Below are 18,424 nucleotides of genomic sequence, written 5' to 3' on the forward strand. Positions count from 1 at the left end.
CATGTCAGTGTATCGTCTGCTAACCCGGGTTCACCTGGGACGGTAAGTTCATAAGATGTAGGAGCAGAATTAGGCTATTCGGCCCATCAAGTCTTCTCTGCTATTTAATCACGGCTGATCTATTTTTCCCTCTCAGCCCCATTCTCCTGCCTTTTCCCCATAACCCTTGACACCCTTACTAATTAAGAATCTATCAATCCCTGGCTTAAAAAAATACCCAATGACTTGACCTCCACAGCTGTCTTTGGCAATGAATTGCACAGATTCACCACCCCATGACTGAAGAAATTCCTCCTCATCTCCTTTCTAAAGGTACATCCTTTTATTCTGTAGCTACGGCCTCTGGTCCCAGACTCTCTCACTCGTGGAAACATCCTCTCCCCATCCACTCAATCCAGGCCTTTCACCATACGATACGATAAAAAGTTATTCATCCCCAGAGGGAAATTGGTCTGCCAACAGTCACAACACACAAGGTGCACAAAAACTTGAAATTAAAAGTGCAAAATAAAACGGCCAAGCGACTGTTGGCTGGCTGCCTGCCGTGTGCACAGTGCCTGAATCGGAACGAACAAACAAGCAAATGAACGCAGGCTTATCCCCTGGGCAGAGGATTGTAAACTGGAGTGCTTCCCCCATCCCCCATACTGGGTCCCCCTTTGTTCTCCCACTGTCACTCACGGCGGTTCCCCCAGGCTGGGTCCTCCATTGTTCTTAACGGCGGTCCCCCCCAGGCTGGGCCCCCATTATCGGGTGGATCGGCCATGCGCGTGGCTCCCCGGGAGGCTCCCGCTGTGCAAGTGGTTCCCCGGGTCTATTCTGTAAGTTCCAATGAGGTTCCTCCTCATCCTTCTAAACTCCAGTGAGTACAGGCCCAGTGCCGTCAAACACTTATCATATGATAACCCAGTCATTTCTGGGATCATTCTTGTAAGCCACCTGTGAACATTCTCCAGTGCCAGCACATCGTTCCTCAGATATGGAGCCCAAAACTGTTCACAAGTGCCTGGGTTCAGCTGGAAGCGGTATGTTTGCAGTGCAGCATCATGTGGGTGCATGTGTACAAAGTTTGGAAGAACAGATACAACAGAGAGGAAATGCTGAAAATACTCAGCAGTTTTGACAGTATCAAAGGAGAAATAAATTTGTTTCACATTGATGACTTCTTTGGAAAGGTTAAAAATTAAAAATGAAGCCAGTTATAAGTTGCAGAAATGGGGGGAGGGGGGTAATCGTAAAGAGTCAAGGCGAGGGACATAAAGTGCTGGAGTAACTCAGCGGGTCAGGCAGCATCTCTGGGGAACATGGGTATCCATGTACTTCAGAGATGCTGCCTGTGTCACTGAGTTACTCCAGCACTTAGTGTCCTTTTTTCCGTAAACCACCATCTGCATTTCTTTGTGTTGGAAAGAACTCCAGATGCTGGTTTAAATCAAAGGCAGACACAAAATGCTGGAGTAACTCAGCGGGCCAGGCAGCATCGCTGGAGAGAAGGAATGGGTGACCTTTTGGATCGAGACCCTTTGTTTCTGCAGTCAGCGAGGATCTTTCAAAGGATGGGAGACCAAGAGTGTGGGAATGGCATAAATGATTGCAGTGATGGTTGTAAGTAAGTAAGGGACTGCCAAACATGGAAAGATAAAATTACTTGCAAAAATTAAAATTAAGAAAATTATAAAGTGTTGAATTGCTGGAGCCTTGGATGATTCAAGTTGGAAGCACTAGCAGTGCCACCTAGTGTTGAATTGGTACGGATGATGTGTAATTGCAGATGGCCAAAAAATCTGAAACGCTAAATAGCAGGCTTACTATGCTTTGACTTGCGATAGTTCGACTTTGCGATGGTGCAAATGGCAGCGACCCATAGCTCGCTTCCAGCCACGTGATCACGTGTATTCATTGCATTTCGAATTACAATATTTTCGGTTTCCGATGGATTTCTCGGGACTGAACCCCATCGTAAGCTGAGGAGCACCTGTATAGACTATTTAAACAAAGTATATGCAAAAATTCATCAGAATGCACAGTAATATCAAGTGTTTATACACCAAAAAGTATCGTGTGCAGTTCTGGTCGCCCGATTAGAAGAAGGATGTGGAGGCTTTGGAGAGGGTGCAGAGGTTGATTACCAGAATGCGACCTGGCTTAGAGGGTTTCAAGTACGGGGAGAGGTTGAACGGACTTGAATTGCCCAACACGAGGACATAGCTATAAGATGAGAGGGGGCAGATATTTTACACAGAAAGTGGTGGTGGTGGGGGGGGGGGGGCTGGAATGCATTACTAGGGGTAGTGTTGGAGGCAAATATGATAGAAGCATTTAAGAGGCTTTCGGATGGGCATATGGAAGTGCAGGAAAGAGACATATGGATCATGTACAGGCAGATGAGATCAATTTAGTTTGGCATCACATTTAGCGCAAACATTTGGGGCCGATGGGCCTGTTCCTGTGCTGTACTGTTCTATGTTTTATATCTAACCAATGTGCCTCTTGACTTTCACCACATATCAATGAGACAGATGAAGAAATGATGAGTTGACTCCGATACGACTGTTGTCAAGCCTTCCTAATGAGTTGGGACTGAAGCGAACAAGGTATCAAAATGTAATCGCCTCTTTTGCTGCATGGGAATAACAACATTGTAGTGGCCGGGGGCCAGAGAAAAGGCAAGACGCCAGGCAGTGTTTAGTTAGATTCTTTTATTAGGCTGTGAGCTCCTGCCCACAGCGTAGTTCTCCTAGGGATAAGATACGCCTTCCCTTGGCCTGGCTTTTAACCCCTTTCGCCTGTCCGTCACGTAACGAGGGGGCTGACCCAAGGAGTGGCCTGATCCGCCACAACATCACAATTATAGATTCCAAATCATACAGCACAGAAATTAGCCCTTTGGCCCAACATTACCATTTGACTATATTCAAGAATCAGTCATGAGTGAGTTGAGTACTTTGGTCACTATAATAAATGACAAATAATAAGGATTTCTTTATGGAATTTACAGATTTTTAAAGGCATCATCTATATTTTCAAATCCTTCCATAAACTCAACCCTTCCCAATCTCTAATCCAGGAAATCTGTTTTCTGCCAATTCTGACCTCTTAATTGTCCTTGAATTCCACTATTGATCCTTAGTGAACTCTGGAATTCCTATCTAAAAAATTGGTCTTGCTAACTTCTTCCTCCTTTCAGACCGTTCTCAAAGCCTGGCCTTTAAGTCAAGCAATGATAGGGACAAAATGCTGGAGTAACTCAGCCAGTCAGGCAGCATCTCTGGAGAAGAGGAATAGGTGACGTTTCGTTCCAAGACCCTTCCCAGACATGAGGTAGGGTCTTGATGCGAAACATCACCTATTCCTTTTCTCCAAAGATACTGCCAGACCTGTTGAGTTACGCCAGCATTGTGTGTCTATCTTCGGTGTAATCCCGCATCTTCAGTTCCTTCCTACACTTTTAGTCGAGCATTTGCTCACCTGATTTCAACTTGGTCCTGATTGTGTAGCTCTTTTTGTTTGTAATTGCTCCATAAAAGCAATTTGCCATGTTATGTTAACAATGATCTAAAAATGGAAGGTGATGAGTGATGGTTTAAATCATTTGAAAGTGCAACAATAGAAAATGTGTATTTAACTTCTTAATGCTATAAATCATGGTAACTATTCAAAAGGATCAAGACAGGTTTGAGATGTGTAGAAGTTCTGGACAGGGCCAGCTACAACAATGCCCAAAGAGCTGGTAGCATCTAAGAGCGGGTTGTTTGATGACTAATGATTTGCCTATGGAAGCTTCACCACTTGTGTATGAGCCGCAGTAGGCCATCAAATTTATTCCTGACCCAACCTTTCTTAAATGTAACCAAGAAACAAACTTCTGGAGGAAATCAGTGGGTAGGAACAGCATCAATGGAGGGAAATGGGCAGATGATGGTTCAAGTTGGGTTGGGACCCTCTGACTGATGGAGTCGAGGGGAGAAAGCTGATAGCGGTAAGTGGAATGGGTGAGGCAAGAGTTGACGATTAATAGGTGGCACCAGGTAAGGCGGGACTGACTGGTAGATAAATGAGGTGGGGGTGAGATGTTGGCAGATGGTCACCAAGACTGGAGGTGATAAGTGGAGAAGACAAAAGGGTGCAAATAGTGGAATCTGAAAAGGAAGGTGGAGAGAAAAATGTAGAATGGAGGGAGGAATGGGGGTTATAAAGGAGTAGGGAGGGAGAAAATGAGGGGCCGTAAGTGGGTGATGAATGAATGGAGGCGAAAGCAACAGGGTGACGGGGCAAGTGGAGTGGAAAGAAAGGTGTGCGCGAGGTCGTGAGAAGCGAGGTGAATCTTGAATACAATTTCCACCTCCATGGAATGCTGTGCTGGGGAATAAATATTATTTCCAACTCATACACCACACTCAACATGATTGTACATTCCTGTTCTTCACTGGGTTAGAAACTTCCATACCTGATGCCATTGTGGGATCTTTGGCACCACAATGAATCGAGGTAAAATTCATCATCACATCTTGGCACAACGAAGGATATAATAGCAATTTAAAGGCAATGCCCACTATATGAGCATAAATTATTAAAACATGAAGCAGATTATAGTATCTCAATCACTTTGTAACTAGGTTACATGATAATAAGCATTGTTGATGAGGATGATCAAACAATTCCAACTTTGATAGTAAGAATCAAGTTTACTTTAACTCATGTGATCTGCACAAGATGGAGATGTGAGTTTATTTTGCGACATGAATTATATTTTCGTTAGTTTCAGTTTAGTTTATTGTCATGTACTGAGGTACAGCTTTTGCTGTGTGCTAACCAGTCAGCGGAAAGACTACATGATTATAATCAAGCAATCCACACTGTACAGAAGATACATGTTAAGGGAATAATGTTTAGATAAAGAGAATAACGTTATGTAAAAGCATTTGAGTTTGACTTCATACATTGCTGGAGTCTTCCTGTAATGATGCCAATTAAACTTACTCAGTAATGTTTATGTTGCCAACTTGTGTTAAAAGTTATTAATCTTATAACATAAAGGTAGATTGTTGCTAAAATATGAAACTAAAATACCTGAAAATATAATAATATAACATGCTAAACTGTTGCTCTGCATGTCCCACGTCCTGCGTTCAGTTTGTTCATGTTTGGCATAAAATCATACAGCGTGGAAACAGGCCCTTCAGCCCAACTTGCCCACGCCAACCAACATGCCCCATGTCCCATCTGTCTGCTTTTGGCCCATATCCCTCTAAACCTACCCTATCCATGTACCTGTCTAAACGTTTCTTAAACATGGTGATAGTACCCGCCTCAACTACCTCTTCCAGCAGCTCATTCCATACACCCACCACCCTTTCTTTTGAACTCTAACATTACTTTCTCAGTCTATTTTGTTGTTTCCCTAAAACTACGTGTAATTTTAAACTAAAAATGAAAATCAAAAACTGTTGTAACTCTGAAAAAGAAATAAGACAGTGGAAACACTCAGCAGGGCAAATAACTTCTGTGGTAAGAGAACCAGACATAATGTTTCTGGTAGAACACTCAGAACTGGCAAATTATCTTTGACCTAGAATGGTAACTCAGTTTCTCTTTCCACAGATGCTGCTTGACCAGCTGAGTGTTTCCAGCATCTTTTATTTTCATTTAAAATTTGCAGTAACACTCTAATCAAGATATTCTGGACTTAGGTGTTGGACTAGCATATTTTCTAGCATAAGTTTAATTAATCCCCAACACATTTTACATTCTTTTTGTTTTTAGATGTTTGTTATTATGGTAAACTTTCTGGGTTCACTGGGAAAGTTTAAGGAGGCCTACAATACATGATTACTATTGAGCTGTTCACAGCGTACAGATATGGGATAATATTTAGTGCAAGATAAGGTCCAGTAAAGTCTGATTAAAGATAGTCCAAGGGTTTTCAATGAGTTAGATGGTAGCACAGATCCACTCTCTAGTTGGTGATAGTATGGTTCAGTTATCTGATAATGGCTGCGACGAAACTGTCCCTGAATCTGGTGTTTTGTGTTTTCACACTTCTGTACTTCTTGTCTGATGAGAGAGGGGAGAAGAGGGAGTGACCGGGGTGAGACTCGTCCTTGATTATGCTGGTGGCCTTGCTGAGGCAGCGTGAAGTGTAGATTGAGTCAATGGAAGGGAGGTTGGTTTGTGTGATGATCTGGGCTACATCCACAATTCTCTACAATTTCTTGCAGTCTTGGATGGAGCAGCTCCCAATCCACGAGTTACTGTGATGCATACCAAGTTCCACGAGTTTGGAGAGGAGCTTGGATGGGATAATGGTATTAAAAGCAAAGCTGTAGACTATGAATAGAAGTCTGATGTAGGTGTCTCTCTTATCTAGGTGTTCCAGGGATGAGTGTAGTGCCAGAGAGATGACATCAGCCATGGACCTATTGTGGCAGCAAGCGAAATGCAGTGGGTTAAGGTTGCATGGTAGACTAGATTTAATGTGTTCCATAACCAGCCTCTCAAAGCACTTAATAATGATGGATATTTTAGTTCAAAGGTCTTTTATTGTGTACCAATTAAGGTAGAGTGATATTCGAAATACCATACAGCCATACTACAAAAAACAACAAGACTCACGACTACATAAAAGTTAACATAAACATCCACCACAGCAGATTCTCCGCATTCCTCTGTGATGGAAGGCAATAAATAAAGTCTAATCCGCTTCCCTCTTTATTCTCCCGCGGTCGGGGCAGTCGAACCATCCGCAGTCGAGGCGATCGAAGCTCCCGCAGCCGTTGTTTTGAGATAACCAATTTGCAGAAGTTACTAATAATGACCTGCTTATTGCACATTTTAAGAATATTTTTTCTGGAATTTATTTTTCAGCTCAATACAATTGGAGAATTAAGGAACTGCAGATGATGGTTTGCAGAAAAAGGACACAAACTAATTACTCGAAGTGGGGAATCCAGCATTTAAAAACAAAATCCAGAGATGCTGCCTGTCCCGCTGAGGTACTTCAGCATTTTAATGATGCTCCCTTGCATGGTCCTCCTTGGTGGTAGAGATTGTGGGGTTTGCAGCTGCTGTCAAGAGTAGTTGGGGTGAGTCACTGACATTTTGTACACAGTACCCACTACATTTTGTTGATGGTACACATTGTAGCCACTGTATATGCCAGGGGTGGCCAAACCGCGGCTCGCGAGCTACATGAGGCTCTTTGACCTTTAATATGCGGCTCGTGGAAATATGTTGGCTGAGCTCCTTTTTTCATCAGTTAATATAAAAGGTAAATAAGAAAAAATTTCAAGCTTTATAATTATTTACTGGGTATGAATTGAGACCCCATTGGAATAAAACGTAAGTTTAATGTTCATGGTTAGTAAACATATTTAAGAATTTAAATCCTGATTTTAATGCTAAATCTGAGTGAGGCATTGTTCTTTAGTGCTGGGGGAGGGAATGTTTTCCTTTTTAGTTTTAGTTTTGGCAGTCTAATTTTATGTTACTGTAATGCAAATTCACACATTTTTCTTAGAAGTTCCTGTAGTTCATTACCGTATTTGCATTACAGTAACATAAAATTAGACTGCCAAAACTAAAACTAAAAATACGCTCAATATAGTTAAAACAATCATCAGTCAAGATTTTGAAGACATTTGGTGTATATGTGTACTTTGTGATTACTGAAACTAATACAAATTAAGTTTTTAAAAAACTGCATACATGAATATTATTGCATACATGCATTTCTTAATATTTATATAACATTTTTGTAACAAAATGTGTATGTAACAATAAAAACGTATGTGTAAATTTTGTTCATGTCTTGCGGCTCTCAAACATCTGAACTTTATCGTATGTGGCTCTTACATTGAGCAAGTTTGGCCACCCCTGGTATATGGCGTGGAAGGAATAATATTTAGGGTGGTTGATGAGGTGGCATTCAGAGGCTGGCTGCTTTATCGCTCTCTCGTTGTTGACAGGCTGGTTCAGTTGCCTGGTAACAGCTGGAGAGAAACTGTCCCTGAATCTGGATGTGTGCATTTTCACACTTCTGCACCTCTTGCCTGATGGGAGAGGGGAGAAGAGGGAGTGACTGGGATTGTGCTGGTGGCCTTGCCGAGGCACTGTGAAGTGTAGATGGAGTTAAAGTGGTTGGCAAGCGGGAAAAGGCGGTAGGCGTTGGCGGATCCAGCGGCCGCGGGCGGCTCATGTGCTAGCGGCCAGGGCCAAAGATACTAGAGGAGCAAGATGGACCACTCCGTTGAGTGTAGTACGCAAAGGAGCGTAACGTCCGCCATTTTAGTAGGCAAAACCCGCCGTTCGCTAAGCCTCTCGCAGTGTTTTGGGGGAACAGTATGTGTGGTTGGTCCCATAACAATACAGAATATATCTCATCTATCAATTCACAGATTTTTGTTATTTTTCTTTTAAAATGTTTCTGCAAGTTTCTGCCTACTAAAATGGCGCCATGACGTACTACGTTTTTTTTAGGGTCGAGTGGTCTATCTTGCTGCTCTAGTATCTATGGCCAGGTCCGGGCCGGGCCCCAGGTCCTCCCAGCCGGTCCTCCGCGTTCCCAGACTGCCTCGCGGCGCCGTACCCGCGCAGACGCAGACGCGCCCTCGCCCCCGCCGTGTCCCCGGGTTACGGGGCGGAGTGGCGGCGAGGACGTGGCGGAGCGGGGTTTGCCCGGCGACGGGCCTGGGCCTGGGCGGGCGGGAGGCCCGGGTGGATGGGTGGGGGCCCTGAGCGAGTGTCCTGAGCGAGTGTGAGGCGGTCGGCTAGTCAGTCATTCAGTGGCAGTGCCTCCGCTCCCGACCCCTCCTCTCCCCGTCCCCTTCCACTCCCTCTCCCCCCGTCCCCTCCTCTCCTCTCCCTGTCCCCGCCCCGTTATAAGGGCAGCGCCGAGGGATGCTGAGGTTATACAGGGAGCTCGGGCGGCAGTTTGGCGGCGTGGGCAGCGCGCTGGTTCACATGGCGAGGAGACCCGAGCTCCTGTGCGGAGCCCTGGCCGCCATCTGCACCATAGTCACCCTGCGCTTCGCCCTGAGGTAAGAAGCCGGCGGGGTTAGATCTGGGGAGGGCTGGAGGCGAACTTACTGGCATGCTGGCTGGCCCTCACACTGCCACTCTCTCTCTCTTGGTCTGCTACTGACACACACTGCTGCCCTGCCACTATAACGTCCCCAGACTCTGCACTGACACTCTCTCCTGGTCTGGCACTGCTGGTCTAGTACAGACACACTGCTGCCCTGCCATGAATACTTGCCCACTTGCCCTGTCATTTACACACTCCTGCACTGGCACAGCTGGCTCTGGCATGGACGCACTTTTGCCCTGCTGCTTTAACTTACCCAGTTACCCTTTTTACTGACAATCTCTCCTGTGCAGGCACTATAACTTGCCCACTTGCCCTGACTCTGATGTTCTCTCCTGCCTTGGCACTATAACTTGCCCTGGCACTAATTTGCCCTGACACAGACACTCCTACCATGGCACCACAGGGTATGGCAATGATGCACTGCTGCCCTGCCAGTATAACTTGCCCACGTGCCCTGACCCTGCACTGAAACATTTCCCTGCCCTGCTACTTTAACTCATCTACTTGCCACAACCCTGGCACCGACACACACTCCTGCCCTGACACAGCTCACCCTGGCTCAGTAACTTACAAGCTTGCCTTAACTCTGACACTATAACTTGCCCTGACACTGGCACTGATGCACACTGCTGCCCTGGCAATATAACTTGCTGTAAACTTGTCATTGTCATACACTGCTGCCCTACTGCTATACCTTGCCCACCTGCCATGACCCTGGCACTGACACACTTTCCTGCCTGGAGCAGCTGACCCTGGTATTGTAACATCCCCTGTCCCCTGACACATATATGTGCCCTGTAGCCATATCTTGCCCTCTGACACACTGATAATGTTTCCTGGTATTTATTGGTGCAGGCGTTGGCCCTGGCACTGGGACACACTTGTACTGGCACTGTGATGGCCTGGCTGACTTACCCGGTTGCCATGGTACTTTTTGTGCAGTTGTGTGCTGGCGTTGACACTGGAACCTGCCCACTTTCCCTGGCACTGATTCGCTGATGCTCACCTGCTTACTCTGATGCTGTTACACGCTGACATACTAGCCTACACAGCCACTGTTTGAACACATGTTGGCCTGTCACTGTGCCATGCTGACTAACATGCTTGACTGCCCTGATGCTGTGCCACTAACTCGTTCACCTTGCTGTTTGCGTGTGCTGCCCTGGCACTGTTAATGCTGAGCCATTAACTAGATGGGACAAGTAAACGTGCTTACTGGCACTGGTCACTTATGTTCACATGATCTTGGAAGGCACTTGCACTCTCCTCTACTCTTCCATTGTATTCCTGTGCCTGCTGGAACTCACATTTATTCTTGCAATCAGTCTGGTGTTAGAGAGGCACCGTCCTTTTCCCAATTTACTTTTCCCGCCACACTAGTGCTTGCTCCAACCAATTTTATTTTTTCTCGCACCTCTCCTCTCGCCCTCGTGCACCTGTTCACATAAACTCACTATTTAAAAATTATGAAAACACTAAATCAACTGTATGCACTTGTTTTTCTGCAGCTGAGAGCACGATGGGCAGACGATGCTTGCAATTTTCATATTGAGTCTTGGGTCACTTTCCTATTTGTGGAGCTCGATAGAACGTTAACTCTTCATGAATTGAAACAGCAAATGCTGGACATCTCCTTCCCACTCGTTGGAGAGTTAATATTTTAGAAAACCTTTTTGAATTCCATTGTATTTCCAAAATTTGGAATGTTAACTGTAAATACAGTTGGACAGAGGAAAGCATGCAGATGCAGGAACAGAAGTGATTGGAAGCCACTATTGCTTACTTGAGCAATATTTGGAAAACCCTGTACGGCATTTTGATGTGATTGGAAATATCTCTTCTCTTATTGCATTATCTGAAAATTTTGACTTGGCTCCAGAATTGGGTTAGCGCACAATCCTTTCTAATTCTGAACCCTGGATTTGAATCTGTTATTCATATAGATTTGCTTGAGAAAAGTAGAAATATCTGTTAATTGAACTTGAAGAATTTGAATCCTTTGAATAATCCTGACTGTTAACAAGCAGTGTGGTTGTAGCTGTTGTCCAAAATGTCTTTATCCATAATTCCAAGTCTCCGTAAATATTGGAAACACAAGGGGCTGCAGGTGCTGGATTCTTTAGTAAAACGTGCTGGTGAACTTCAGGGTCTGTGGAAGGAACAGACCGGCAATGTTTCGGGTGGGGACAATTCTTCAGCTCTCTGTAAATATTGTTTCCTGTTGTTGAAAATCTTGGAAGTATATAATGAACAATTTAGTTTTCTTGCTCATTCATCCCCTCCCCTTTCATACATTAACTCTTTCTATTCATCCAAATTCCTCTCTTGTAATTACAGATGGAGCTGACATTGTTTGTGAATAATACACTTTAAACTGACAGCAGCCTTTCTGGTACATATGTCTGAAGTAAACCCAAGGCCTTCTGCAATGTATTCAGAAAAATTCAGTGATCTGACAAACCTGCATTCTCAGCAAAAATATTACATTTGTTGTGCAAAGTGTGCTTTTCTAAATGGTGTACTAAGACATGATTACTGCCGAGTAACTTATCAGATCTTTAAAATAACCTGTAGAAACAAGTAACTGCAGATGCAAGCTTACAAAACATGACACAAAGTGCTGGAGTAACTCAGTGGGTCAGGCAGCATCTGTTGAGAACATGGATAAGTGATGTTTCGGGTCTCAACGCTTCTTCACATCTCTTTAAAATAAGATGGGGTTTGTGGGAGTTGATTTGTGATTCTCTCATTATTCAAAATGTTGTAGATTTTATTTATTATAGTAAATTTTAGGGTGAATCTTACTGGTTGGAAATAACAAAGCTGATATCCCTTGGAACTTCAGTAAGTCTTGGATGTCAAAAGACCAGGTCTGAGACTTGCTGACTGACAGACAGCTAAATTTGACATGGAATCCAAAGACCGAGTTTATTCAGGAATTGCCATCTGACCCTATACCAGGTCAAACCATCTGAAAGACTGTCAGATTCAATGGAGATTCCGAGCCGATAGATTAACAGGCAAAAGGAAAGCCAAGTATCTTTTTTAAACATAAACAAAATGGTTAATATATCAAATTATTTCTGATGGAATTAAAATAGATTTTTAAGAAATGACTAAATTTGGGAGCAGGTAAAGTTTCACCTCCGGATCCATTTTCTCTGAACGCCTGTTATTGATATTTTGGAACAGGTCGGATATGTAACTTGATTAAATGTTATTGTACTTCCCACACAATTATGCTAAACCATTATCTACTAACTGACCTGCTGAGTTGCTCCTGCATTTTGTGTCTTTCTTTATGGTAAACTGTTGTTCGCTTTCATGGAAAGTCCACATAGTCCTTTATGTAGTTGGACAGTACGCTTAGCTCTGCACATTGCATAAGCTTCATATCTCTGGAGCAGTTTAGCTTTTGGTGATATTAAAAACCTGCACAACCTTTTGAAAATTTCAATTGTGATCAGAGCACAAATTCTGTTGAAATAATTGAGCAAAAGCCCAAACATACTTGATGATAGGCAGGGTGGCATTTGTAGTACACTGTATTTGGCGTAATCAGGGACAACTTGGATAATAGATTATTAAGGCATAAGACATTGAATATGTGTAAAGAAAGTAATTAACATCACATTGTAAACTAGTTGGCTGTGTAAAGCATGCATCAGGGAAAGTTTTAACCAAAGACACACACAAAATGCTAGAGAAACTCAGCAGACAGGCAGCATCTCTGGAGAGAAAGAATGGGTGATGGTTGGGGTCTGAACCCGAAACGTTACCCATTCTTTCTCTCCAGAGATGCTGCCTGACCCGCTGAGTTACTCCAGCATCTTGTGTCTTATCTTTGGTTTAAAAGAGCATCTGCAGTTCCTTCCAACAAAGTTTTAACCGTTGGAATGAGCTGTTCTATTGTGCCTTTGCAGTCTGTAACCAAAATTTACCTTTTATTGAAAAATCTCCTTGGTTAGGAGAGATGGAAATCCATTGTATGTACAGAGTTAATTTTTGTTATTTAATAGTGAAGAAGTAAAATGGAGAATGTTGTAATATGTTGCACTCAAAGCTTTCAGTGTGATTTGTTATAAACAACTGTATTTTGATCTGACACTTCATAAAACTTTATTACAAATCATTTAATTAATTATAAACAACCATGGGTTATTTGGACTTGTGTATCCTGAACATGTGCAAATAGAAGTTTAATTATATCCATTTTTACACGAGACATTGCAAATGTTAAATGTTATGTGAATGCAAAAAAGATTCTTTTTCAATTGCATCTTTTGCCATCTGCTTCCGTGCTGAAGCAATTTAGAGAACTGAAACATGGCTCTGTTCATCACACTGGGCTGGAACCGCCAACCCACTGTGTGCAAGCTTCGTTCAGAATAAGGTGACAATTCACACTTCATGGTCTCCCTCCCAAACACACAACAAAATTCTCACTGACACCTTAGTAGATTTAATATCTCTCAAAAAATAATTTTATTGGTTAGAGTATTAATATAGAACTGGCTTGCATGACATGCAAGGTCCTTTGCTTCCACAAGAAAAGATTCGAGGAATGCTAAGATTACATGTGTAGCATAAAAGGACATGTAATGGCAGTTTCTATACCATCTCGAAATCTCACTTCGATAGCCATTACTTCTCGGGGATGAAATGTAGTTATAGCTTACGCACACGTCGCACCCTGATATGACAAAACGAATCTTCCAAACTTTTTTTCTTCATTAATTGGTTTTATTAAAGTAGCACAAATCATAGAGTAATTCATCAGTTTCCGTACTTTATCAACTGTTTCTTCTTCAAACAATATCTAGAATTCTTGCAGTTATTACCGTATGGTTCTTACAAATATAGATGATACAAGCATATGGTACGAGCGCGTGTGGTATGAGCGCGTGGTAAAGAACTGTATGCTCACCATCCTCCGAGTCTAAACTGACCCACAACCTCTGTCGCCACACTAGCCTCCTCCCATCTAGACACTCCCAATTACGCATTAAGTCACACCCACAAGCGGGCAAAAAAGACATAAACTAGAAATATTAAAAAATAACCATAACACAATGACAGTAACTGAATTAAGCATAAATGGCTCCTACAGGACAAAATGCTGGAGTAATTCAATGGGTCAGGCAACATCTCTGGAGAGCATTGATAGGATTGGGACCCTTCTTGAGACTGATTCTCAACCTGGGTCCCGTCACGAAACGTCTCTTATCCATGCTGCCTGGCCCGCTGAGTTATTCCAGGTTTGTGTTCTTTTGTGTAAACCAGTGTCTGCAGTTCCTTGTTTCTACATTTTGCGCAGCATATGTTGCAGCACTGTAGCATGAAAGATTTTTTTTGTGGGAAGGCTGAAGTCCTACATTCATCTCCGTGGAAAGCCTTGGGATTGTTACAGTAGATGGAGATGTAACTTGCTGATTGCGTCATCCTGAGCAGCAAGTTCTTCACCAAACTGTGAAGGGTTGTCTGATGTAAGGGGCGGCACAGTAGCGCAGCGGTAGAGTTGTTGCTTTACAGCGCCAGGGTTCAATCCTAATTATGGGTGCTGTCTGAACGGAATTTGTAAGCTCTCCCTGTGACCGCGTGGGTTTTCTCCGGGTGCTCTGGTTTCCTCCCACACTCCAAAGACGTACAGATTTGCAAGTTAATAGCTTGAGTAAAATGGTAAATTATCCCTAGTGTGTAGGATAGTGCCAGTGTGTGGGGATCTCTGGTCGGCATGGACTCGGTGGGCCAAAGGGCCTGTTTCCGAGCTGTATCTCTAAAGTAAGCAAGGTAATTCCCATTTGAAACAAAATCTTGATAGCATCAATAACCCACTTCAATAAGTTCTCTCACTTGCTCCGCTGAGAAGTGAATTGAGGCTGGGCTAATTTGCGTTACATTAGCCCAAATGGAAGCATGCTCTTGACACTTAAAGTTAGGTTTCTAATTATGATCTTCAATATACCTGACCTTATACATGCATTAATCCTTTCCCCAAACCCTTCCCAGCCACCTCACCAAAAATAAATCTGAGCCCCATTTCTGGCCATAACCACAGATCTCCTACCACTTGGTGATCCAAGTACAGGTAATCCCCAGTTTCTGTAAAGAGTATGTTCCTGAGAGCTTTCCGTAATTTAGAAATGTTTATTTTCTGTAATAACCCATATAGTATTACGCTGCATACAATTGATACAATTCACCACCAATTTTCCAGCAACTGATTGCCTGGCACCTCCTTTAATCTGGACAAAGATATGTAAATGTTAAAAAAAACGTTATTGTCACTACACAAAGTACAGCGAAAATATGAGAGTGCACTTGAAATTCCCCCCTCCTCCGGATGTCCTCCTGGCAATGTGATGCCTAGGTCAGATGAGGCAGCCGATCCTGACCTCATCGGGACTTCTGCGGGTGATCGGCGGGTTGAGTTTGCTCTCTGCGGCCGGGGCTCCGGAACTCTGGCCCAGCCCGAGCCCACAGATCCGTTCCTATGGCCAAATTAGTGGGCCTGTATCACGTTCCCCTGGTGGCCTAGGTGGACCATTCCGGTACCGATCGACTTCTCTCGGAAGCCATGAACGGTTGGTCCGGCAAAACAGATAATCCAGAAAGGATAGATAAAAAACGCAAGATAATTTGTAAGACTCGCATCACTCACTTAAATTAACTATATTCTTAAGTAGTCTCTTTGTAATATATTTACAACTTGTTTTTCTATCTGTCCTTGTATCGTGAGCAAATTTAACGGCATGTCATTTGTGCCTTCAAGCAAGCCATTTGTATAATTTATATTAAAAAAATAAGACTGCAGCATTAATCCCAGTAACACGTCATTTAATCAAGAGTCCCTTCAATGCCTAGTATTTTCTGTTCACCAGCTGGTCTTCCAATCACGCCAATATGTTACCTTCTATAACATTAGTTTTTATGTTCTGCAACAACCTTTTGAAGATGGCACCTTATCGGTTGCCAGCTGGACGTCTCGGTTTAGTACATCCAACCTTTTCTCTCCCTATTTGCAGCACATTTTACTTTAAAGAAATCCTGTAAATTGGTCAAACATAATTTCTCTTTCACATTTACACGTTGACTTTGCTTAATTGACTTGAATATTTCTAAGTGCCCTGCTACAATGGCTTGGATAGAGTGGAGAGGATGTTTCCACTAGTGGGAGAGTCGAGGACTTGAGGTCATAGCCTCAGAATTAAAGGGCGTTCCTTTAGGAAGGAGATGAGAAGGAATTTCTTTAGTCTTGAGTCAGAGGGCAGTGAATCTGTGGAATTATTTGCCACAGAAGGCTGTGGAGGCCAAATGGATATTTTTAAAGTGTAGATAGATTTTTGGTTAGTACAGGCGTCAGGGGTTATGGGGAAAGGCAGGAGAATGGGGTTAGGAGGGAGAGATAGATGAGCCATGATTGAATGGCGGAGTAGACTTGATGGCCGAATGGACTAATTCTGATCCTATTACTTATGACCTTATAATGATAACTTCTAACTTTTTCCCTATGATGGTGTAGTTTAGAGATGCAGTGCGGAAGCAGGCCCTTCGGCCCACCGAGTCCACACCAACCAGTGATCACCCATCCACGTTTTATCCTTCATTTTGGGACAATTTACAGAAGCCAATTAGCCTACAAACATGCACGTCGGAGGAGGAAATCGGAGCACCCAGAAAATCCACAGGGAGAATGTATAAACTCCATATAGAGAGCACCCATAGTCAGTATCGAACCCAGGTAACTTGCTGTAACATAGCAACTCTACCGATGTGCCACTTTGCTGCCTAATGATGTGTGTTAAGATTGCTAGTCTCTAGTTTGCTGAGAGTTCTAAATTCCAATCAAGCAGCACCCTAACATTGTCAAAGGTTTATCTTGGTTCTTGGGTATATCCCATTCCACTGATAGGAGAGATGACAGCATAGGAATAAACAGACAATATAATCAATAACTTGTTCCACTCCAGTCGTTCCTCCTCCTCCCTGCTCTCGTCTGGCACATGGTACATAAGGTTGAAAGCACGTACCACCAGACTCAGGAACAACATCTTCTCTTCTGTTCTCAGGCCCATAAGCTAGGGAACTGTCTAGGAAAAAAAACTGCAGATGCTGGTAGACACAAAATGCTGGAGTAACTCAGCAACCCCCTCCCATTCTCAGTCTGACCTTTCTGTCATCGGCCTCCTCCATTGTCATAGTGAGGCCCAGCGCAATTATTCTGGACAGTTTAAACCCCAGCGGTATGAACATTGACTTCTCTAACTTCAGATAGTTCATGTGTCCCTCTCTTTCCCCTCCCCTTCCCAGTTCTCCCACTAATCTTCCTGTGACTTACTAAATCCTATCGTTGTCCCGCCCCCTCCCCTGACATCGGTCTGAAGAAGGGTCTCGATCCGAAACGTCACCCATTCCTTCTCTCCAGAGATGCTGCCTGACCCGCTGAGTTACTTCAGCATTTTGTGTCTACCTAAGGAACTGTCTGATTCACCCCTACCCCATTGCGGACATTGGACTTGGTCTAAAATGCTGAGAAATACATTTTGAACTCTGTATCTTGAGTTCGACTTTATTATTCTTATGTATGGTATATCTGATCTGTTTGCATAGCATGCAAAATAAAGCTTTTTGCTGTACCTCAATACAATGACAATAATAAGGCGTGACTGCAGGAGAGATGATGTCAATTAGGAATCGCCTTGCAAATCCTTCAATTTAAATCTAAATTCTATAAATTATCACAGGAATTTAATCCTCCCTCAGTTGATTAACCTGTACAGAGTTCGTACGTTCTCCTTGTGACCGCATGGGTTTTCTCCGAGTGCTCCTGTTACCTCCCACACTCCAAAGACGTGCAGGTTTGTAGGTTAATTGACTTTGGTAAAATTGTAAGTTGTCCCTAGTGTGTTGGATAATGCTAGTGTACGGGGATCGCTGGTCGGCACGGACTCGGTGGGCCAAAGGGCCTGTTTCCATGCTGTAACTCCTTAATGTCAAACATCTCTAGGAACAAGCAATAAAGACATAGAGTGTGCACATGTTCAAATTTTACACCCAGAATTGGTGTCATTGGCATCAATGATTAATGAGTTTGTCGAGCTGCATATGCCACAGGTAATGAGAATAAATGCCCCCTTCAATTGATAGTGTTCCAATGTTGACATATCTTCTTGTTTCAGCATATCCATTCTATTATTCTGATTATCATTAAGGTAGGTGATTAACGGAGGTAGTTAGATGATTGTTTGAGATATATTGAATGTTACAGGAGTAGCACTAGACAGGTCTGCTAATGAGGCACCAAATTAGTAAAGCTACAACATAGTACTCTAAACATGA

General features: G+C 43.3%; 1 protein-coding gene across 1 annotated transcript in view; it reads left to right on the forward strand.

The window, feature by feature from the left end:
- The first annotated feature begins 8,578 nt into the window (after positions 1 to 8,578).
- The window catches only part of txndc11 (thioredoxin domain containing 11), a 62,479-nt gene continuing 52,633 nt past the window's right edge, over positions 8,579 to 18,424 (forward strand). The window contains exon 1 of the mRNA XM_078418180.1: positions 8,579 to 9,035. Coding sequence (XP_078274306.1) covers positions 8,896 to 9,035 — 140 coding nt within the window. The 5' untranslated portion in view covers positions 8,579 to 8,895. The remainder of the gene's footprint in view (positions 9,036 to 18,424) is intronic.

This window comes from Rhinoraja longicauda, chromosome 21 (genome assembly GCF_053455715.1).
Source record: "Rhinoraja longicauda isolate Sanriku21f chromosome 21, sRhiLon1.1, whole genome shotgun sequence".
In the NCBI taxonomy this organism is placed as follows: domain Eukaryota; kingdom Metazoa; phylum Chordata; class Chondrichthyes; order Rajiformes; family Arhynchobatidae; genus Rhinoraja; species Rhinoraja longicauda.